The sequence below is a fragment of the Salvia hispanica genome, chromosome 3 (assembly GCF_029641045.1).
Source record: "Salvia hispanica isolate PSC_SH4W2 chromosome 3, Shi_PSC_v1, whole genome shotgun sequence".
Classification (NCBI taxonomy): domain Eukaryota; kingdom Viridiplantae; phylum Streptophyta; class Magnoliopsida; order Lamiales; family Lamiaceae; genus Salvia; species Salvia hispanica.
The window spans coordinates 48,732,603-48,756,291 of record NC_142694.1 but is presented as its reverse complement, the minus strand read 5'-3'; the positions used below and the strand labels follow the sequence as shown (position 1 = coordinate 48,756,291).

The 23,689-nt window shown below is 34.3% G+C and overlaps 2 protein-coding genes and 1 non-coding gene across 9 annotated transcripts; 2 read left to right on the top strand and 1 right to left on the bottom strand.

Moving 5' to 3' along the window:
- The first annotated feature begins 3,358 nt into the window (after positions 1–3,358).
- TRNAM-CAU (transfer RNA methionine (anticodon CAU)) lies at positions 3,359–3,430 on the top strand. The gene has a single exon. It is a non-coding gene; the product is annotated as a tRNA-Met (tRNA).
- A 1,379-nt stretch (positions 3,431–4,809) lies between these two features.
- Positions 4,810–8,775, top strand: LOC125213133 (protein S-acyltransferase 11). Of its 2 annotated transcripts, none has more exons than XM_089068109.1 (5): positions 4,810–5,052; positions 5,655–5,874; positions 6,542–6,840; positions 7,385–7,771; positions 8,280–8,775. In XM_089068109.1, the coding sequence occupies exons 1-4, from the start codon at positions 4,996–4,998 to the stop codon at positions 7,760–7,762; spliced, it is 954 nt and encodes a 317-aa protein (XP_088924235.1). In that variant the 5' UTR covers positions 4,810–4,995; the 3' UTR covers positions 7,763–7,771; positions 8,280–8,775. The 2 variants fall into 2 exon arrangements, with proteins under 2 accessions (XP_088924235.1, XP_047969460.1); XM_048113503.2 differs by having other exon boundaries at positions 4,815–5,052; positions 7,274–7,771.
- Positions 8,776–9,190: 415 nt separating this feature from the next.
- Positions 9,191–14,183, bottom strand: LOC125213131 (C2 calcium/lipid-binding and GRAM domain containing protein). Of its 6 annotated transcripts, none has more exons than XM_048113500.2 (9): positions 13,741–14,180; positions 11,730–12,917; positions 11,457–11,639; positions 11,106–11,389; positions 10,917–11,033; positions 10,544–10,806; positions 10,272–10,461; positions 9,565–9,837; positions 9,191–9,491 (listed from the first exon to the last, which is right to left on the bottom strand). In XM_048113500.2, the coding sequence occupies exons 1-9, from the start codon at positions 14,108–14,110 to the stop codon at positions 9,294–9,296; spliced, it is 3,066 nt and encodes a 1,021-aa protein (XP_047969457.2). In that variant the 5' UTR covers positions 14,111–14,180; the 3' UTR covers positions 9,191–9,293. The 6 variants fall into 6 exon arrangements, 3 of the variants coding, with proteins under 3 accessions (XP_047969457.2, XP_047969458.2, XP_047969459.2); XM_048113501.2 differs by having other exon boundaries at positions 9,565–9,801; XM_048113502.2 differs by lacking the exon at positions 9,191–9,491 and having other exon boundaries at positions 9,655–9,806; positions 13,741–14,182.
- Positions 14,184–23,689: the final 9,506 nt, after the last annotated feature.

Here is a 23,689-nt window from a genome sequence, read left to right as displayed (position 1 = left end):
TTTTAAAACAAGTGCGAAAAAGAAGTGACTCAAGTAACATGGGACGGAGGGAGTATGGAAATTATCATCACAAAATATTAGAATAGGCGTGTAATATATATACATATTGACCTTTTAATGTAATACTTAATATCTTACACAGTTTAATCATATTCTATACTTTTCATGCCAAGAAAAAAAATTATATTAAAACTCCTTCTTGATAGTACTATTTTGAGATTTTATGAATAAGACCTTTTTTTTCTTGTTTTGTATTTATATAGTATAAACAAAAACTTTACACAAATAAAAATTATGACTATAACTTATCATTTGTTAGTATATTAAGAAATCAATTATAATTTTCAATATTTTCTTATTATCATATAAAAACTTTCATGAAATTTTTAAAATAAAAAAATAAAAATCAAACTGAAAAATATTAGTATTATTATAAATAGAATAGCTTGCTGATTACCGAAAAGTTTAGTTACATCAAAATAATACTACTGTCAAAGAGTTGTAATATGATTTTTTTTTCTTGGCATGAAAAATAATGTAATATAATTACTTTTTATGTTTAAAATATTAAGTACTTACATTAATAGGTCAATATACATATATATTGTAACTAATTGCACGCCTATTTTATGATGATATTTTCCAATTTAATAATAGTAATATAATGCCACTTTCCATGAATAATACATGTCTATTTTATGCAATTAGATTTATTGAATTGATATTCATTTGATGTGGTATGTGGGCGTCCATTTGTCAATGAATTAATGGTGAAGTACACCAACTCACTATGCCACCTTGGTATAGATGGACCATGGAATTTTTACTCATTATTACTTATGAGCACATAATTTGTACATTTAAAATTTGAAGATTAGATATTAAGTACTCCATTAGATAGAAAGATAAAGTGGGAAAAAAAGTTTGGATTCCTAGATACCGAAATATGTCTTCATGTGTTTAGTAGCATCCAAGATGAACTAAAAGATGTCAAATTTTAGGCTGTATTTCTAATCATTCAGTGTCGTACAAAACCAAATTACACATATTCATGATTGTCCGAAGCAAGTGAAACCACATTCTTGATTTTTTTTATTTTGTAATCATGGGTATTAAACTATACTTTTAATGATAGCATAAATTTAATAAGATAATTAAGGGCCCATTATTCAGATTGGTTGTTACATTTGTTAGGTACTGTTTTGTCTGCTCAAGCGCCCACTCATGCTAAAGCACACATTCAACCTTATTAGGTGTCAAATAATGATTAGTTGTTAAGCTATCATAATCAATATTGTCCTATAATTAGAATGAGGTTTGTCTTACATGTGATATTTTCGTGCATAAAGCAATTATTCGCCGATTTGCACTCTCCTCATTTTGGACTATGTTTCATCAGTTTATGTTTAGACAATTCTTTGCTTTTATTGTCCTTATTTGTGCCTAAAGTTAATTTTTGTCACCCATATAATTTTAAATCAAATGGCATCTTATAAACTATTAATTTTCCGTAATTTTTATTTTTGGGACGAGGCTGGACAGCGTGCATATTTTAGTTTTTTATTCCAAAGTTATTACTTAGTAATTGACTTTCCAAAATAGTAATTTGAGATTATTTATGTTTAAGTATATTGAAAAAAAAACTCATGAGCCTTGACTACAATTCTTCTTAATTTTGAAACACAACTATATTTATTGATTGCTCATATATTTAAGAATGATTGTCTGTGTTATGGTTGGTCAAACGAAGTCTGGACCATTGTGTTCACATTAGGACAAACTATAACCAAAAGAATATTTATTAGAAGTATAAGAATGATTCTCAAACATTGATCCACCTAGATCATGAGATATAATATGGCGTGGTCAGTGTATACATATAAAAGGGGAATATAGTAGTTATATGAAGTATTTAAACCATAATAATAAAGTTAAAAAATAAATAATTTGACCACTAAGTTGTAGCTTAGGATGGAACGTCAAAATTGTCATATTGTGGGAAGTGTTTTTATGCCGCCTATAATAGTGAAACTTATGGCATTAAGCTAAGAAAAGACTGCAGTGAAATTTGCATATAATTACATTCTCTTATCATTATGTCCAAACAAACATACAACTTCAAACTAATGGAAAATTTAATTCAAGCACGCGGACACAATCTTTATCCCTCCCTCATTCATATATAGTAGTAGATTAAAAAAATCTTAATTTAATATCAAACTAAGGTAATTAAATGTGGTCTGTTAGATAAAAAATGAATGATGAAGATCTATATATTTCGAATTCATTATGTATATACAAATAGGGCATTGAAGAGTAAAATGGTCCGATTAACAATTGTATTATTATACATACATATAATTCTAAGATACACACATTTTATTAGCACTACGTACCCTACTCTATTATAATACTAATTTCATTCCATCATAAAGCAAGATATTCTTTTGCACGAGATTTAAGAAAATAATGTTTAAAGAAGGAATAAAGTAGGATTTAGTAAATGTGTTATTGTTTTGCCAAATAAAAGAAAATGATTCAGTTTAGATGGAGCTTCCTAAAAAGAAATACAAATCGCTTATGTTGGAACGGATGAATATATAACAAATTTCAAAAAATGCATGCAATTTACTTCTATCTTGTTCAAAACATTCCTCTTACTAAATGGACTTGCATTTGGGCTCAGATTTATAAAAACTCAGTTAAGCCCAACCTAGCCCAACCCATTTCAATAAGGGAAAAAATAAATGTACATAAATTATATATGTACAAATATTTTTAAATTTTTAAATTTAAAAATTTAGTTAAAAATTAGTTTTGTTAGTTATTGTATTATATGTTGCAATAAGAAAGAAGTGATATAGAACTTTTATGTCACATCATAACATGATTTCGATGTGGATTCGAATTAATTATACAAATATTTAACTTAATTTAGTTTTCCGATAATTCGTAATTTTATTGTTATAGTTCAAGATATTATTATTAAATTGTTAATAATTTTAGATATTATCGTCGATTATTTCCACTTATTTAGATCACGTTCTATTGAAAAGGTACTCGAATAACGATAAAAATACAAGGATCGATTATGAAAATGTAGTTCTAATCAATGCCAAATTCTAACAAAGTGATAATTGATTTTCAAGAATCTTAATGGTATATTGGTATGCATTGTTTCTTCGGAGTTAAATTATTGTGTAGTGTGGAGCGAGATAAAATATGAATTGTACATAAAATCCATGTGTGGTTTACTTTACAATTGATACAAATGCGTAAGGCAAAACTATCATTCATACAATTTACTTTGTAATTTGATCACGATTCATATATTATCTAAACTGAAATCAAATAACAAATCAGAGTGGCGCAGCGGAAGCGTGGTGGGCCCATAACCCACAGGTCCCAGGATCGAAACCTGGCTCTGATATAAGAGTAGCTTCCATATCTGATTCTCTTTTTATTTCACTTGGATTTTGTGTCTATCCAATAATTTAATTGTATTTGGAATCATTTATCTTTTTATTTTACTTAGATTTTGTATCTATCTCATAATTTAATTGAGCATTGTTGTTTGAGGGGACACAGAAATAAGGCAACAAGAGACAGCTCGACCGGGTCCTGTCCACTCCTCACCGGGCTTGAGAGCAATTCTTCTCTATACTTCTCTCTTGTTCCAGACCACTCCCATCACAAACATTATTAGGCTTTTGTTCCAAACTTGTGATGCCTTACTACCTACATCTAGCAGCCCTTCCTTTCTGATCACAAAAGTTCTCTTTCTCTCGTGACCAAACACAGCAACGGCGTCTCTAGAGCTAAGATGAACACGATCAACCTATCCACACAGACAACCACTTGATATTCAGTTTTTTACACAACTCAACAAACTCCAATAAAGTCAAGAAATGGACTGCCTCGAACTCAAATGTTAAGGTGTCGCCTTGTTATGTGTAACGCTCTTTGCTTCAGAGGTGATACATACCTATGAGGGCAGATTGTGATATCATCATCACAAGATTAGAGAAATGAAGGCAATGTCGATTGCACTATGCAACAACATTATATCAGGCAAACTCAATAAAATCCATTGTTTACTAAGATTGATCTCAACTTTGAGATGTCTGAATGCCCTTCACAATTATTATAAGCTAACTAACGTGGGAGAACCTATAATCAGTTCTTAAACTTATAATAAACGATTTACATAAACCGAATAATTTGTTATATTAGGCCAAGAACAAAACATATGTGTTAATCAAAAAGTGGTGATCTATGAAAACAACAGCACAAAGTAAACATGCCAGCCATGTCACCTTATTTTCAATAAAAAGATGTTAAAAGGTCAGATTTTGAGGAAACTATTGATCACCCATGTATAATGTATAGATCATTCAATATCTTTGAGGTGGGTTTTGAAGAATATTAATTATAATGAGATTTAACACAGGAATTATGTTAAGAAACATCCAACCAAATTACCGGAATAAACTGTAACATGGTGAGTGTCTGTCTTGAACTCTACATTAAAATAAATAAGAGGGGGCGTTGCAAAGAAATCTTTTTTAGAGTAATTTTTTTTTTTTATTGGAAAATCAATTTAAATTTAGTGAATCTGAAATCTTTGACCTCAATTATTATCATTGGCGAAACAATCTCTTTTTCAAACTTATACTATTCCCCTTATCCAAAATTATTCATTCCTATAATTTTTTTTACGAGGATTAACTATAAGAATAAAAAATAACGTAGTTTAATTCAATTCATTTCACACAATAATTAAAATACATAGCATAAGACTTTTTGTGCGAAATATAAGAGAAAATAATGGAATCACAGTAATCAGTAAAAGAGTATGAACGGAATAGGATTCTGCCTTTTGGCGCGGACGACAAGCTAAGTTTTTTTTTGTTTCTCCAAATAATCCCCAGTTTCTTCTATATCCCCTTTTTTTTTGCTCACTTCAATTTTGGGGATTCCTCGGTTCCTTCTGCCATGGATTTTGCAACCTCCGCTGGCCGCAGCACCTCCGACTATGATATCACTCAGACGGTAATGCTCGCAGTAATTGAAACCTTCGGATAAATCTAACAATCTCTAATGTCGTTTATGTATTTGGATGCTGATATGTCTCATTTACCAATTAAAACCCTAGTTTCTTAGTCAGAGTTATTCTTGACTTCTTGTGTTGTGTTTCAATCAATACGGAGTCGTTTAACGTAGAATTATTTGATCGATTTGCGGCATGTTTATGCGTTGACTGAAATTTTGATTTGGATTTTGATTCAGACTAGTTCATGGCAACGTCCTTCTAAATTTTGAAGTGTATTGCTTTTGTGCTGGTTAGCTGCTACCTGTTAATTCAATTTTGACTTACGTAGAGAAGAAAGGGGAATAATTTTGAAGTGTTTGCTTTTGTGCTGGTTAGATTTTATGCATTCAGTTATGGGAAAAATGGAGAATTTTTGTTTTATGGAAAGAGGGATTTTTCATTCGAGTGTATCTGTTAGTGTCTGCTTTGGATTTCTGGATTTTCTAGGGTATTATTTTAACCTTATAATATCACTTCCTCAAGTCACACACCAGTCCACGCCCTCAAACACCTCATATGCAACCCCATTCACGCTGGTTGCTTATCCTATGCTGAAATGCAGGAGGAAGATCAATTGGCATGTGCTAGCGAGGACCGTGAAACGAATTGTTGGGGTTGTGGGCTTCGTGTTAGCGTTGCTGCTTATGCATCAGTTTTTAAATGTGGCTGGTGTGGAGCTATAACTAAGGAACATGTGGTGAAAAATGATAGCATCCGATTGAGACGTTGGCGCGACCGTTGTTTTGTTACTGTCGTCATTTCATTTATGCTGTTCTTTATTTGTAAGCATGTACATATCTCTAATGTCTTTATATCCTTCTACCCCCCCCCCCCCCCCCCGGGACTAACTGCAATTTCATTGTGATATATGCTCTTAAATTTTGTTTTACCTAAGCACATCGATACTAGCTAAATTTATAGATACTAAATCACTTTTCACCATCACGGACATTGGCATCCTATGCATTTACGTCAACTTGTTCCCTTGCAAATAGAATACATGACTGTAATTCCTAGCTCTGGTCTGATAGAAAATGTTGAAGATATCTCCGTTACTCTGTATCTGTTTTCTACCTGTTCTAGTTTTGTCTCTGTACATGTTGATATTCTGGCACATTGGTCCTCATCAAATATTGATGTTTACTTTTGAAAAGTGAAAACTATAATTCTTAGAAGCATTTACAGTAGTTGCACATGCGAAACTGTAGGAGAGTATGTGCATTATGTTATTTGAAACATCATTATTTTCCATTTTTCGATGCATTTTGGAATTGTATTGACATATTCGCTAAAATTCATTATATTTAAGCTGACTTATCAATATAAAGAAGTAATGAGGTCAATCCTGAGTTGGTATTTTTTCTGATCAATTGATCGTTTCTGAGAACTGCTTTTACATTTTTATTTCTTGGACTGTGTATCTTGTATATAATTATATTGGTGATACAGGTGCTGGCGTTTGGGCTGTATACCCTGTCATCTTCTCCATTAGTTACTTCCATGGTGTTTTCCACCTTGCAATTACAGTGATATTGTCGATATGTACTTTATCTTCATTTTGCCTTTCGGCATTTCAACCTGCTGGTGTTCCACCGATTATAATCTGGGGTAGCTATCCAGCAGTGGGACAAGGTGGACTTCGGAACTACACATTCTGCCATTATTGTTCAAAGCCAAAATCACCTCTAGTGCACCATTGTCGTTCATGTGGGACGTGTGTATTGGGCATGGATCATCATTGCCCTTTTGTAAGTCTTGAAATATTTTTTACCTATGTTAAACGCTTTATGCATGAATGCATTTATAATTGGATTGGTATAATTAGATCTCTCATGTGGCAACTAGCCAACAACATTATTTTTGTTGAAATGATTTATGGCTTGAGTTGCAAGAGATAACATGAGAAGCGTGAACTGTTTTTAGTTCTGCTCTTAATGTCATGTCAATTTTTTTAAGTTTGGATGACCGAAGACAGAGAATGTAACAAACTTATATATTTTGGTATGCCACGGAACAGACTTGCTATTGGGACAATCTGTTCTTTTAGATACTTTTATAGTATAGCATGTTTTTACATCATGGCCTGTTATGTTGGTGATGGGCTTCACGGTATACATCGTCTTTTTTCCTAAAAAAAAAGTGATTCACATGTATAACCAAAATTTTCTTGACTTTATGCAGATTGGCAATTGTGTTGGTTCCGCAAATCATCGGTCTTTTATTCTCTTTCTTTTATCAACAGTCATAAGTACAATTTATGTTGTTATTATGACTTTTTATTCTGCACTTCAGATCTGGCCGCCTGTGGAGCATAATAGATCTCTAAGCAGATTGAGTGGGTTTGCTAGCCCTGAGTTTTATTTTGGAGTCTTAAAGGGCAATATTCTGGCTTTCTTGAGATCAGCGGTGTTTCTATCTGCAAGAGGAGTTGTTCTTGTGTATCTATTTATTGCTAGTTTCTCAGTGGGAACTGGTTTGAGTGTGCTGTTGTGGCAGCAGCTTAGTTTCATATATGTTGGAAAGACTTACTTGAGTCATCTAACTGCGGTTGACAATGAAGAAGTGATGGAAAGAGATTGCCAAAATCTCATAAGATTTTTTGGTTTTCCGTCCAAGACAACAGCTTATTTGCCAAGTTATTGGAAGTCGAGGAAAGCTCATGAGAAGTGAGGTCGAGAGGTAGGCATTTTCCTTAGCATCAATGTTCTTTTCAAATGAGATGCCTGATGCCTTTACTCTGACTAATAAATACATTCAAGGTTTTGAGGTGAACATCTATGTACTTTATTCCAAAGACCATCTAAGATCCAGGATCAGCTACATTTATAAGCCTGATTTTCCTTCTTAATCTACTATAGGTCATTACATACTGCTCGATGGATATGTTAAAGATTGACTTTCTTAGGAAATAGGATTAATATTAATTGGAAAGGTTTAAGGTGTCTTTATTATGCGATAGCCATTTGCATGTACAACAGCAGAATACATACATGAGAGAATGGTGAACTCATGTGTGGTTATCAATTTGTTGGTCAGTCTTACTGCGAACATCATAATGGTTTCCCTTAATAATTAGCAGTGCATTTCTTTTTCTATATCCATACTCAATACTTGCCCACAATATTCTTTTAAGAATGCTAGTTCCCTAATTATTCGGCTTATGTAGTTTCTGGTATACTTTCTATAGGTTGGACAGATTGAATGAACCTGTTCCCTGATTCATTTCTTATGTTTGCTGTCGCACCAAGACTTGTTAGATATGTAAATGTCCAACTGGTGCTCAAGAACTGCGTGTGAGTTTGGGCAATGATATGGCTAGGAATGGTAAAAATCCTGTGCCTGGTTGTCTTACCTGTTGCCTCAAGTGTCTGCTTATGCAAATGGTCCAAGGCTCGAAACTACAGGTGACTGAGTAGTGCATCAAATATATTCACTGCAGATACAAGCTTAATTGGCGTTGGAAGGGTCCTTTTTTTCCCTCTTATTATCAGCCAACCTCCATTTTTATTTTACTTTTGTGATAAGATGCCAAAGAGGTCACTGGAAAATGGTGAAGTAGATTTGAGGCGAAGTGTTCTGGTGTAGAAGTCTTGTGCATATTGGAGCACTGCATATTTTTATCTGAGTGGGAAAGACCATTGTACATTTACTAACACAACTAAATTATGAGGAGTTATCTCTTACTCCCTCCGTTCACAAAAATAGAACAATTGATCTATGACACGGGTTTTAATACAGAATTGATAAACTAAGAGAGAGAGAAAAAAGTAAGAGAGAAGGATAAAAATTAAGTGATAAGTAGTGTTAGTAGAATGATGTGTATGGTTATTATTTGCTGAAAACTTTCCATAAATGATTGTCCTCTATTTTTTATGGACGACCAAAATGATTTTGCTCTATTTTTTCATGTCATTTACCATACTCCATCTGTCCACAAAAAATAAAACACATTTATTATTTTTGGCCGTCCTTTAAAAATAGAGTACAGTCATTTATGAAAATTTTTCAAAAATTTGCATCATTTCAAAAATTTATGTTTATAAAAGGCGAATGTTAGTATAATATTTTACTATCATTATGTATTTTGTTCATATAAAGTGAGGAATTTGAGAATACTACTTCGAATAACAAGGTTACATTCAACGAAACTACGACCTAATTATGACTATACAAGCTTTGGATACACCATATGAACTTACTGCTATGTACTAGTCAGCAAAGCCTCTCTCTCCACCAACTGCAATATTTCCTCTGAACGATTAGTGAATTTATCAATAATATTCCTAGTAATTCTTGACTCAAATATAGTGTTTCTTAGCCACACTATCCCAATATATACATCGCACTTGCAAGCATTATACATGAACGAAGATCTCTCGATATGGTGTCGAAATTGGACCTGCACAAGTGAGGATGAAAGATGAGTCATTAATGGACGAGTCGACACACATTAGTTGAACGATGCTGCTTACTCTAAAGTGATTGCTCAGGGGGATGTCGTGGAGGGTCATGATCTCGTTCACCACCCATCCGTTGTCGTCTGGCAAGGGTGATTTCTGCTGCGTGCTCGTCACCTCCCCGCCAAAGTTTGAGATACGGCGGCTCAGCTTGTAGTTGACGCGTCTTTCTTGAACGCCGGTTGTTGCTTGCTCCCACGCGGTCGTGACATAGTTGAGGCACCCGGACATGCTCATGACTTTGTGTTCCAACTCACCTCCATCAAACATTTCCATTAGTGATTTGGGCTGTAAATTAATAAAAATCAATTTTTTAAACAATTTTGTTAAACTATCTATTTTTAATACTTCCTTCGTCTCATATTAATTTTCCACTTTTGTCATTTTTGTCCGTCCCCACTAATTGTCCACTTCCACTTTTACCATGAATGATAAGTAGGCCACACATTCTACTAACCCATTCTACTCACATTTTATTATAAAACTAATACTATATAAAAGTGGGACCCATATTCTGCTAATTTTTTCGACCCACTTTTCTTTACATTTCTTGAAACTCATGCTGAAATCAAAGTGGACAATTATTGGAGGACGGAGAGAATACTAGCATGTAATAGTTGAGAACCAACCTAACCCATAAACCTATTTTGCTTTTTCTTAGTTAAGGCCAATAATTTCAATTCAAGAAGGCTAAACCTCAAAGAAACAGGTTATGTGCTTACGTTCAAAGGCAGTTCTACAGTGTAAACCTTGGTCATCTTCACATCCTCAGCCACCAAATAGGATGGTGTGTCTTCAAGCAGGAGAGACTTCACATCATCGCCATCCTCATCATCTTGCAGTTGCTCCTCGGCAATTCTTGCCTTCTGATCGGGCTCGAGTGTTCTTGTTCTCCACAAGGCCATAATGGTCCTATTCTTGCAGCATACGAAAATTTCCGTTTCATTTTTGTCCTTAAAGCATAGAAATCAGAGATAAAAGGGATACGGGATACCTGCTTGCAACATTAAAAGAAGGGAATGAATGGAAGTAAAAGTGCAGCCTCCCTTGCTCATCCAAAATCTTGGCTCCGTGTCTAGAATCAAGACCTCGACCCTTGTGCAAAATTATAACGATTGTTGGGCTTCCGACTGTTGCAAGAGACGGAGGTAGGACTTGAATATCTTCGATGTCCTCCCAGAGGAAGAAGAATCTTGTTTTGTGCCCAAACAAGTTCGCATAGAATCCAACGATTCTGGCAGAGAGGAACAGTCGGCCCTGTAGGATTAGGTCGCTTTTCAAACCAACTCTATCGAGCTATACGATAACGAAAACAAACTGAACCAAGTTTCTTGCACTCTACTTGACTAAAACGGGCTAGTTTTTACCTGCAATGGCAACTTTCTCTTCAACGAGCAAGAGAAATCACTGATGAGAAACTCATCCGAAGGCAGTGTAAAGATCTTTTGAAAAGTTGAATTCCTGTGTGGCGAACGCAGGCTCAACTGCATCAACATACACATAAATTACTTACAACAACTGATATAATTCAGCAAAGAACAGCATGGTTGCTATACCTTTTTCCCAACCTCCTTCTCCAAACTTGCTAAATAATCTCTAAGTGTTTCGACTCCATTATTATTGTCCAAGAAGATCCTCAAGTGCAGCTTCGACTGAGCAGCCTGAGCGAGTTTTCCATCCAGAGGCACCCAAATATCTGCAAGCTCCGCAGCTGTGTGCTTCAAGAAATTGATCTCAGCGTGACCGAGTGAGTAGGATTGGTCGAATGGGCCTTCAAAGTTGAAAACTTCAACATCCAACACGGACGGGGGTTCTTCTATGGCGTCAAACTCAAGTATCTCTGGTGACCACAATCCAAATGAGGAAACGTCGTGATAAAAATTAGACCAACAAGCAGATAGATATACCATTCCATTGAGGATCAAGAGTTTGAAGCTTCACCGAGCTAGTTCGTGTTTTGCCATTACAAGTGAACACAACGTAAGGGTCTGGAACCTCGGTTGGATTTGTAGAAGCTAAATTTGACCCCTCGATTAATGCTACTGTTAGAACCCATCCATCTCCCTGAGCTTTGACTCTATGATCACTTCCTGCAATATTGCCAATTTATCTAAATGTGCCCAAAAAATATATAGTATGAGAAAAAAAATAGTTGAACAACTAAATTTCAGTAGCATCACCTTTGCGAAGTTTAGCTTCAACAAAATGCGAAACCATGTTATAAACTCGCTCCAATTGAATGATCAATATGCCACTGGTAATAAGTTCTCCAAAACTATCAGGTAAATCGAGCCCTTCAAACTCCAGTCCTTGTATCATGCTCGGTTTGCAGAGGAAAATGTGAACAACGACGTGTAACAACAAGAAAACGGTTGACACCACCGTGAAATTCCAAAAGTAATGGATTCCCAAATCTAAATCCCCTTGGTTCTCAGTCTCCATAGTTGCCAAAACACGATCTTTGTCTAATGTATCTACATCTTTTACCACTTCGAACCTCTGAGAGAGTAATGTAGAGAATTGCTCGAAACTTTCCTTCAAACCTTGTCTTGCTCCGCTTTCAATCATCCCCTTCATCATTGTAGTTTGACTGAAAGTTACAGCCCAAGAAATAACGAGACGAGCAGATTCCCCTTCTGAAGAGGATGAGGACGTGACACCAGGCATTATCTTATATAGTAGTTCAACATTGAAAGTGTTACCATATGGAACATCTGGAGTGCTCACTTTAACTCGCACAGCGAATTCATTACAATTGGCTTTGACATAGGTTTGCTCTTCTGTGGCTTTCACAGCCTTAACTAGCTTGGATGCTGGTTTCGTGTACGTAACGACTCTTCTCAAATGCGACTTCTCTCCTTCCAACCTCCACTTCCACAATTCCTCTTGCATATCTGTTGTTCCTTGTAACTCTGCCAAACTTCTGCGGAATTCAGAATTCGGACCGAAGAGAACCAAGTTAAGATCCTTTGGCGACACTCTGTAAGTATGATCGAGAAGGATGCCCCCTCGCAGATCCTCTGGCATTTCTCCATTCTCGTTTCCTGATTGCACAAGTTGTTCGATCACTTCCTCGAAAGTGGAATCCTCAGAAGAAGTCTCCGTGACATGGTCTTCATTATCAGACTGCGTAGACAGTTCAGAGGAAGTCTCGTCTCGTGGTGCCTCATCCTTGTTATGGAAGAGTTTCTCCAAGCGACCAGCAAGCGCCTTCATCAAATGTTTCCCTTCGTTCGACTTTCTGGATGCAGGGGGTGATGCGTGACCATTTTGAATCCTACTTTCCCATTGTAAGTGATTATGACAGTCAGGAGACATCGATGTCTCCTGATGCCTACCGTGCAGGGATAGCACCAGAAGAATTTTACCTACATTATTGATAAAAGGCAGCCATGATAACCTTTCCCACTTTGTGAAATTACCATAACTCTCACTCGCAAAACTTGTCAGTAAATAGTGTATAAACATGACGAAATGAATCAAGAAAGCAATAACAAGTTAATAAGGCAATGCTAAGCTGATTTCTCTACCACTAACTAAATGTTTGCAAAAGAAATACTCCCTCTGAAACACGAAAAATATTCTCATTTTGCCATTTTTTGGATGTCCACAAAAAATAAATCTCATTTCTAAAAGTGAAAAGTTTATCTTTCATTAGATCACCTACTTTTTCCCATCTCTCATATTTTATTATTCATCGTATTTCTCTTACTTTACCTACTTTTTCTTCCCTACACTCTTACTTTACCTACTTTTTTCTTGCATTTTCTCTTACTTTATCAATTTCTCATTAAAAATCCGTGCTGTTCACAAATGGGATGATTTTTGGTGGAATGAGGGAGTATCTGTTCACATTCCAAAAAAACCCCAGTCCCCTATTAATTGTCCACTTTTGTCATTTTCGTTCGTCCCCCAATAATTATCCATTTTTACTTTTTACCACAAACGGTACGTAGGTCCCACATTCCAGTAACTCATTTCACTCCATTTTATTAGAAACTTAATATACAAAAGTGAGATTCATATTCTACTAACTTTTTCAACTCAGTTTTTTTTACATTTCTTAAAACCCGTGCTAGAACCAAAGTGGATAAGTAACGGAGGATGGAGAGAATAACAAAATAAACAAAGGCAGCAACTTCAAATCAATCATTGCTAAAAGGACTCGTTCAATGAAAAAAAAAAACTAACCAGAATCATTGTGAAGTGATTTCCCATTCTTAGGCCTCTCGAGCGTAAACCAAGTCGGTGGCAAGGTCTGATCCGGCTCCTCCGCAACCCGCCAAACCGGAATCCTGACCCGACCCGTCAGCTCTCCAGCAGCGGAGAGATGAAAAAAGGGGTGACCGTGACCGTGATGGTGATCGTCGCATTTGTAGACGGAAACAAGCAGCTCCTCATTCAAATCGTGCACTCTGAAAACGAATTCCTCATTCCAAACCGGATTTTCAGTGTTCCTGAAAACGGCGGTCTTCGATTTCTGTTTCCCGACTTGCAACTTCACGTAGGAGTTCTTCACTGCGACACCTCTGCCTTGTAACAGGTTCACATAGATCCTCATTTCAGTGCCAATTAATTTGTTGTTGAAGGAAAAGAGCTCTTAATTAATGCCTAATGCCGCCGATTTTGAAAACGAAATTTTGAAAGCGGCGGACTTATGGAAAATGCTCAAAGCCAAGAAACCACGTGGATGTGTGCAGAGAGTGACACGCTGAAAAGAGATGGGAATATTAATTTTGTATTCCCGAAATAGCTTTTTTGTTTGGCGGTTTGGGTTTAGCTAATATATTCTGTTGGATTTAGGCGGAATATGAAATTTCGCTTTTGTTGAATTATGCTTTATTAGTTCCCTTCAAAATGAAACGATTAGTTATTCTTATAAAAAATAAAATATTTTTTAAAATAAAAATATTTTTATTTTTATTTTTTCATATCTCTTACTTTATTCTTTTTTTCATTGACTCACAAAACAACACTATATAAAATCTGTAACGATTTCCAAATTTTACATATTTAATAGGGCGGAGGGAGTGTATTCTAGAAACTGGATTGGCTTCCATTTATACTTTATTTGATGCTAGATTTAGCGTAGAATTATTTGATTGATTTTCGTTGACTAGAAATTTTGCTCATGTAATAATGAGGATTCCTGCCTTGTTTTAGTGCTTGTTCAGATGCTACATGCCCTATTTTTATGATAATTGAAGAAGATTTTGGCAGACAAGAGTATTTTAGTTTTGGTATTGTGCCAATTATGCATTCGATTATTGGAAAAATGGAGAACTTTTGTTTTATGGAAAAAGGGATTTATTGTAACCTATTTATTTACTTCACCTTGTTCCATTGGAATAGAATACTTAGCTGTAATTCCTAGCTCTGTTACTCTGTATCTGTTTCCATAGATGTTTACTTTTGAAAACTTAGAATTCTTAGAAGCATTTACAGATGAGTATGCGCATTATGTTATTTGAAACATCAATACTTTTCCATTTTTAAATGCATTTTGAAATTGTATTGACATATCATATTAGCTATATTAAAGATGACTTGTCAGTTGGTATAAAGAAGTAATTAGTACTCCCTCCGTCCCATAGTAGATGTCACACTTGACACAAGATTTTAGGAGATGATATTTTATGTGTTAAGTGGTGAGAGAAAATATAATTTTATAATTGACGTGAGAGAGAACTTTTTTCAAAAGAAGAAATGTGACATCTTTTGTGGGACAAACTATAAAGAAAAGTGTAATATCTACTATGGGAAGGGGGGAGTATCAATTAGGTCTCATCTCATAGATGTTTATGATTGGATTGGTATCAATTAGGTCTCATCTCATATGGCAACAAGCCACAACATTATTTTTGTTAATGACTTATTGCTAGTTTTTCAGTGGGAACTGGTTTGAGTGTGCTGTTGTGGCAGCAGCTTAGTTTCATATATGTTGGAAAGACTTACCTGAGTCATCTAATTTCAGTAGGTGTATTTCATTATTGTACAAGAGACTAAGCTAGACAGACAACTGATGTGGGATACTCAGTTTATAATAGATACATTCAAGGTTTTGAAGTAAACATCCATGTTCTTCATTCCAACGACCCTCTAAGACCCAGGATCAGCTCTATGGTTATAAATTTTATATGGCTGAAAAATCAGCAATGCTTTATATATGTAGATTTTTTTTTCTTTCTTCTCTATATCTATATCAACGCTTGCCTTGCCCACAATTCTTGTAAGAAAGCTAGTTCCCTAATTCTCCGGCTTATGTAGTTTCTGCTATATTTTCTGTAGGTTGGAGAGATTGATTGAACCGGTTCCTGATTCATTTCTTATGTTTGCTGTCTCAACCAAGATTTATTAGATAGTATGTAAATGTCCAACTGGCTCTCAAGAACTGCGTGTGAGTTTGGGTTATGATGTGGCCAGGAATGGTAAATACCTCGTGACTGGTCGTCTTACTTGTTGCCTCGAGGGCCTGCTTATGCAAATGGTCAAAAGCTCGAAACTAATGGTTATTGATTAGTGCATCAAATATTGGAGCTTTATACATTTACTAACAAACACAAAAAAATTACATGGAGTTATCTCTGCTTTTCTTTTAGATATCGAAGATCATCATTTTTTCTATGTGCAAATGGTACCTGAGCCGAGATTTGTTTTTCCCTTTTGATTAAGTAGTATGATGTACTTCTCTTAAGTTATTTTTCATTCCCCCTTAAAATGGCATTAGTTTTAGGAGTCTGTAACGAACGGCTCATTTCTAATATAGTATTAGAGTGACCCTAGTAGATGATGCATCTCATTATCTCCTATCCACTCTATCTCACAAGTGGAAGTCTAATGTTTATTTAGCCCACATTGATGTTGGATCACTTATCCCTTGTCTTGTCACGTGTGGAAGTCCGATGTCAATTCCGGCCCACCGATGCGCATTGAGGATCACCTAATACATTTTCTACTATAAAGCGGACAAAATGATCCTATATTTATGAGAGAATCCATTCTCAATACAGCCCCTCTCCTTTATTCTTTTTCTTTGTTATTTTAACAAGAAATGTAATAGTATAAGTTAAAAGCACAGATTTTCCATGTTTTTAGGGCTTTTATTTGGTCGGTTTTGAATGTCAATCATGCAAATATTGTCCTTTATTGCATATTTTATACATTTTGGTATCTTTATGTGTTTGAGAGAAATGTGCAAAATAGACATAGAAAAGGGCAGAAATGATGTTGGGAGAAAACGGACCAAATGAGCGGTTGGAGAAAACAGACCAGATGAGCGGTCTGCTGAGTTCAACTTTGTGGCCACCAAGCTCTTCATCGACGGTCGAAGCATCGAATTTGTGCCTGCAACAGAGCTACGAACATCGACCACCGAGCACAAGTCAGCGGCTGTCGAGAAGTGTCCGAGAGAATCCAGAACAAAGTCAGCGATCCACTGAGATGGTGTTAGCGGTCCGAGACTTACCTTTCAGAGCTAGAAATACTACCATACTGAGAAAAACACCCACAACTTTATAAATACTCCTCATGCCTCATCATTTAGGAGAGTCAGAGAATTCTTTTCCAAAAAGAGTATTCTGCATTGGAGATTGGAGCAAGAGAATAGAAGAGAAGAATTTCACCTTCAGATTTTATCATAGATTGTTTAATGCTTTCTTATTTTGTTATGGATTTTGTTCCATCACGAGTAACTAAATTTGTAGAAGTTTGGGGATAGTAAAGTAACTCTTCATATTTATTTGATTCTAATTTTGATACCCAAGACTTTTATTTACTTCGCTCAATTTGTCATGTAATGCGTCAAGTTGGGTGACACATCATCCATAAGTTAGATTCAGATTGATAACACTATGAGGGTCTAATTGTACTTTTAAGAGTTAATATGTAAGATTGACAACCTTAATGCTTTTAATCCACAATATTCGGTTAACCATAGTAATTAGGTGGCTCGCCCTAGTAACCCTGGAATCATTATTTAAATGTTATAATTGTGTGTTGAATAATCTACGGTAGTGATTCCAATCACTGAAACTCCATTGTCTCCACTGTTTTGCCATTCCCCTAAGGGATTGTTGTGTAACAAACGCATAATGTCTACTGGAATGTCCATGGATTTTATCATCAACTTGATGAACTAAGTACATTCGATCTAATAGAATGATTTTTCTATATCCAGACTAATACTAATCCAAGCCATTTCATGGATAAAATGTGAAGGGTTATATGATATATTCGATGTGGAAGTGGCCTACATTTCTATTGGTATATAGGGGGTTTCCAAGTACATGAACAAGTAATTATTACTTCTTGGGTTGTACTCCCTCCGTCTCACTTAAGATGACACGCTTTCTTTTTTTACGCTGTCCCAAATAAGATGACACATTTTTATTTTTATAAACTTTTTCTTTCCATTTAATACACTCAACCACTTTTTCTCTCATCAATTAAATATTCTATTCTCTTTCTATTTCCACACATCTTTTCTCCTTCCAATTAAACAAATTAACCAACAACTCCTAAAATCTCGTATCGATTAAGAACTGTGTCAGCTTAGCCGGGACGGAGAGAGTAATTTCCATCTTATTAGGTTCAATAAGTATAGTTGTTCAGAATCGAAGAAGCAAAAGCTCTTTCAAAAGAAGCGGAAACTCTTTCAAAAGAAGCTGAAGCTCTTTTAAAAGAAGATATTCAGGAGTCTCTGCTTTGTTAGTAGTCAAAATAGTTACTATCAATGGACTATAAAAACTCGAAAAGATGTTATCATGATTAGGGGTGGGTCGATATGATATATCGTATCGAAACGTTGTATCGTGTTTTGTATCGAAAATATCGATAGGAAAAAATTTCGATATATCGAACTTTCGATATGAATAATATCAATATCGTTATCGTATCGATATTTCGATATATCGTAAGATCGTTACGATATATCGAAATATCGTTATCGTATCGAATACCTGTATATCGAAAAATATAATTTCAAAACTGAAAAATAACACAAAAATTAATAAGACTTCAACACAATAAAATAAATAGTGTTCTTATTAGGGTTTCATATATATATATTTTTTAAATATATGAATGAATTAAATGGATTTGTATATATTTATAATTTTAAACTTCAATATGTATTGAATTTCAATATGTTTCGATATATATCGATATAAAACGATATATAGCGATATAAGGAAATTCATATCGTTATCGTATCGAAAACTTACGATACGATACCGTATCGTAACGAAAATTACGATATACTGAAAATTCGATAATTTTTCGATATTTTTCAATACGATACGAGCGATATATCATTTTTTCGGTAATTTTCCCTCAGCCCTAATCATGATACTAGATTACGTTAAATCAAACACATTCTGATAAATCTAAAACGCATCAACAGACCAGGTCTACGAATCTATTTTAACTCTCAATGAATTCGTAGAATTTTAGGAGCTCACATCAATTGGAAGGTTTGGCACGTCGATATCGGCTCTTCGCCACCTGGTGTTGTAGTATGTTCCAAGGGTTGATGCCCTATTCAAAACAACACAACAAAAGTCCTTTGGAAATGGAAAAAAAAAAAAAAATCCATTCAAGGGGGAAATGAGATATATTTTGTGTCAGTTCCTTTGCTTGGACATGACATTTAGTACATGTCGCTATTCCTGGATCCAAAGAAGAGTCCGTTGGATGGAATAATTTCTTAGATGTATTACCGACATATGCAGCCTAAGAGACACCCCCTTTGAGAAGATTGCATGTGCTAAAAACCTTCATCCTGACACCACGTTACGCTCCTATACATGAGTATCTGCTCCTGCCTTTTCTTCAATCGAAGATTAGCCTTTGTAATTCTTATAGATTTCATTCATTGGAATTCCATTCAATTAAATAGAAGAACTATAAATCTCCAAAATAGTAGATAGAAATACTACAAATAGAGCCACTGCGACACCCATTAATGGACTCGTTCCCTACCCATGAGCTACTTTACCATGTTTTGGAATTCAATGGATTTAATAAACTCCACACCGAAAAATGGCATTGCCAAAAAGTGACAAGGTAAAATTTCCATTTACTCATGAAAATGAATGTCCCTTTCGAAGCCAAAATTAATTTTCTTTGACACCTAATATAATGCTTGCAGGGTTCCTCAGCCACCCTAGGCTCGCCTTAAAATTCGTAACAAAGGTATTAATAAGATCTTTTATTTTTATACAGAAATAGATTCTTTCAAGAAGAACTTCGGAAGACATTGATCGTAAATGAAAAGATATAATGCTTGCAGGGTTCCTTAGCCACCCTAGGCTCGCCTTAAAATTCGTAACAAAGGTATTCATAAGATCTTTTATTTTTATACAGAAATAGATTCTTTCAAGAAGAACTTCGGAAGACATTGATCGTAATTGAAAAGATTGGTTACCTAGAAGGTGAAAATATATTCGTATTAACATACATGAGAATTGTATACCTTTGATTGATTATAAAATCAAAATCGGAAATCGATATCATCATTATTCATTATAGGATCATTTTACTTTTTTAGGAGATGAAATGATCAATTCTTTCTCTGTTTTAAATTGCTTTCTTTATTTATTTGCTTTTTTATTTAACTGTGTTTTCCAAACCAAACCCCATATTTCCAAATAATATTTGAACCCAAGTGCTTATAGCCAATCTGTAAAACTATTGATAATTGTATTTACTTGCTTATGATTATTCTGTAAATCACCCACTCCTCCGTCCCTCATAATTTGTTACCATTTGACCCGGCATGAATTTTAAGAATGTAATAGAAAGTGGGTTGAAAAAGTTAATGGCATGTGGGTCCTACTTTTATATGTTAGTTTTATAATAAAATATGAGTGGAATGAGTTAGTAGAATATGAGGTCCACTACTAAAAATGGTAAAAATGAAAGGGGACAAAGTTTTAGGGACGAACGAAAATGGAAATAAGTGACAAATTTTCAGGGACTATTAAATAGGTGTTACAATCAACTATACAAGCAATATATCAATCTCTTTCTATCATTATCAAATCTGTTCTAAGATATTATTGTGATTGATTATTAGGATATTTTTCTTTTTTAACAGTATTATTTAGTTTCATAAAATGTAAGATTTGTGTTGTTGGTCAAATTTACTTATGTAGAATTCTAATTTGTTGTGGTCTTTTCTTTACCATCAAAAGAGTCGGAACCTTCACATTATTACCACATATTGATTTTGTTTTGAAGTGCAATATCGAATATTTAATTATTTTTGCAAGCATTAAATCTATCAATAATAGGAAGTACGAATGTTATCAAATATGTATGGCAGGGAATCCATCGCTAACTTTTCTTAAAAAACTAACTTAACTAACTTGTTAACTAATCAATGCAATATATTAAAAATGTCAACACAATGATACTGAAACGTGAATATAAACTTAAGTTGATATTTTAATACATTATATTGACATTAATATTTAAATATCAACAAAGTTTATTAAAATATCAACACAAATATGAGTTGACATTTTAATGTGATCGTGTTGACATTTTTAATACACTGCATTGATGAGTTAGCAAGTTAGCAATTTAAGAAAAATTAGCATTTTAGCGCACTCCTACGTATGTCATTGCTAAGACATCGGTGGCTTAAGACTCCTCTAATTATTTTAATTAACTTGCTAAATTTTTTACAATCTGAACACGAACTTCTTGCTGCTTTATTTTTATTTGATGACAAGGATTAAAAAGTTCTTGCTGCTTTATTTTTATTTGATGACAAGAACTAAAAAGATGAAAGATAGAAATTTCGAAATATAGGTCTCAATTCGCCGATCTTTCGAAATTTGAGATTAAATTCGTTGACCTTTCACAATATGGGATCGAGGCATGCGGATTTCTCGGAATAAGGGTTTATTGGTTTTTTCTCTTCTTTTCCTTATCATTTTTCTCACAAAATATATGAATGGACCATTCTCCTCTCCCTCTCTCTTTTCCTTTCTTCATCTCCATCCCGTTAACTCATCTCCTTCCTGTAAACTCGAATTCTGTAAATTACCTAATATCACAAATAATTCATAAATCTCCATCATCTTAAATATTTATAAAAAATAAACCGAACCATATCCCACTTAGATAACTCACTAACATACATTGTTTTTATAAAAAATTAAAAATAGATAATCACCATTAAAAAATGGGGAGATTTTGAAAAAAAAAACAATAATAAAAAAGAAAAGAAAAACCCACCCTAGCAAATGCTCGAGAGATTAAAAGAAAGAAGAGTGAAACCAAATCTATAAAAGTGAATAGAAAAAGTGAGGAGCATAGGGCTGTGGAAGCATCCATGAGAGAAGTATAATATAGGTAGAAAACGCCAAGTGTAGAGTCACTCTATTATGCAAAAAATTTTTGAAGGAAACAGTTAAGGTGATTGAATTAACGGGAAGGAGACGAAGAATGGGAAGAAGGAGAAGACGGGTCCATTCATATATTTTGTGAGATAAATAATAAGGAAAATAAGAGAAAAATTCAATAAATCCTTATTTCGAAAAATCTGCACGCCTCGATCCCACATTCTGAAAGATCAGCAAATTTAATCCCAAATTTCGAAAGGTCAACGAATTAAGACACATATTCCGAAATTATACCACTAGGTTACTAATATCCCACATCTTGCATTTCCATATAGTGTTCCTTCAATATTATTGCTCACGTATCTAAATTTAGTTAAAATATCGATATAATTCAAAATAAATCAATACTGTGTAAATGATGATTAGGTTGTGAACGAGCACACCGAATTTAGGTTCTAGCTTAAGTAAAGATATGCAATAATGATCACTAATATCAAATCAAATCTAACATTTTATGAAAATAAATAATATAGATAAATTAAACAACATAATTATACAATAATATGAGCTGGAATATAGGAGTATATGAAATCTATACTTTCCATTATCCATAAATTGTACATACATATTCAATTATAAATATATGTAATGAACTGCGAAAACATATATAGCCATTAACCTGATTAATTAAGTAGGATTGAACTAAATTCTTACAACTTGGCTAACTGAATCTAGCCAAGTTGCAAGGTGATTCAGTTGGATTCCTGGTCAGACCATATATAGCTTCACTAGTGGCGGATCCAGACTTTTTACATTGGTGGTACGAATTTTATAATAAATAAACATATAACATATTAAAAATAATACTCCCTCCGTTTTATAGTGATGGAGTCATTGTGTCATTTTGGTACGTTGGAGTCATTTCCTCTTTTAGTAAAAGTCAACACATTTCTTGTCACTTACTTTAATCTCTCTTACTTATTTTCTCCTCAGTTCTCTATCTTTTTCATTTCCTACTTTATTCTAGTTTTACTTAACTCACTTAACATAATTTTCTTAAATCGTGTACAGTTTTCTATCTTTTTTCATTTCCTACTTTATTCTAGTTTTACTTAACTCACTTAACATAATTTTCTTAAATCGTGTACTGAAAAGAAACGAGTCCATTACTGTAGAACGGAGGGAGTACATTTAAATGTAAACAAAGGAGGATTCGAACTCAACCCTCCACTTGGAGAACATACCTCACCAACCACTGGACCATGCATGCTTTTTGCAATATTAATCTCAATACTATATTAAGTAAACAAATATTTGGGGGTACAATGGTACCCCTATTTCTATGCCGGCTCCGCCAGTAAGCTTCACGAAAGTATAATATATAATCGTATTGATATTAAGGATAAATTATTTACACTTTTTCTACCTGTACTAAATCTTGTATTTATGATACGGTCATTTCTCTATTTCCTCCATCCCATAAAAAATATCACACTTGTGGGATAGTACGGGACTGTAAGAGATTTTGTTTCGTGAGTTAAGTGGAGATGAAATATATATTATACCACCATAATTATGGATTAATATGAGTTGCAGCTGTCTTTGATCTATTAATATTATATTACAATCTAATAGCAATAACAGTAATCTAAGTGGATCTTACACAATCTATGGCATGAATTAGATTGTCAATTTTGGCTCCTGTACTTCTTTGACAATCTTGCTATCCTTCAAAATCTTGAATGTAGGAACCACCTTGATACCTAGCTCCTTTGCAAGTGGCTGCAAAC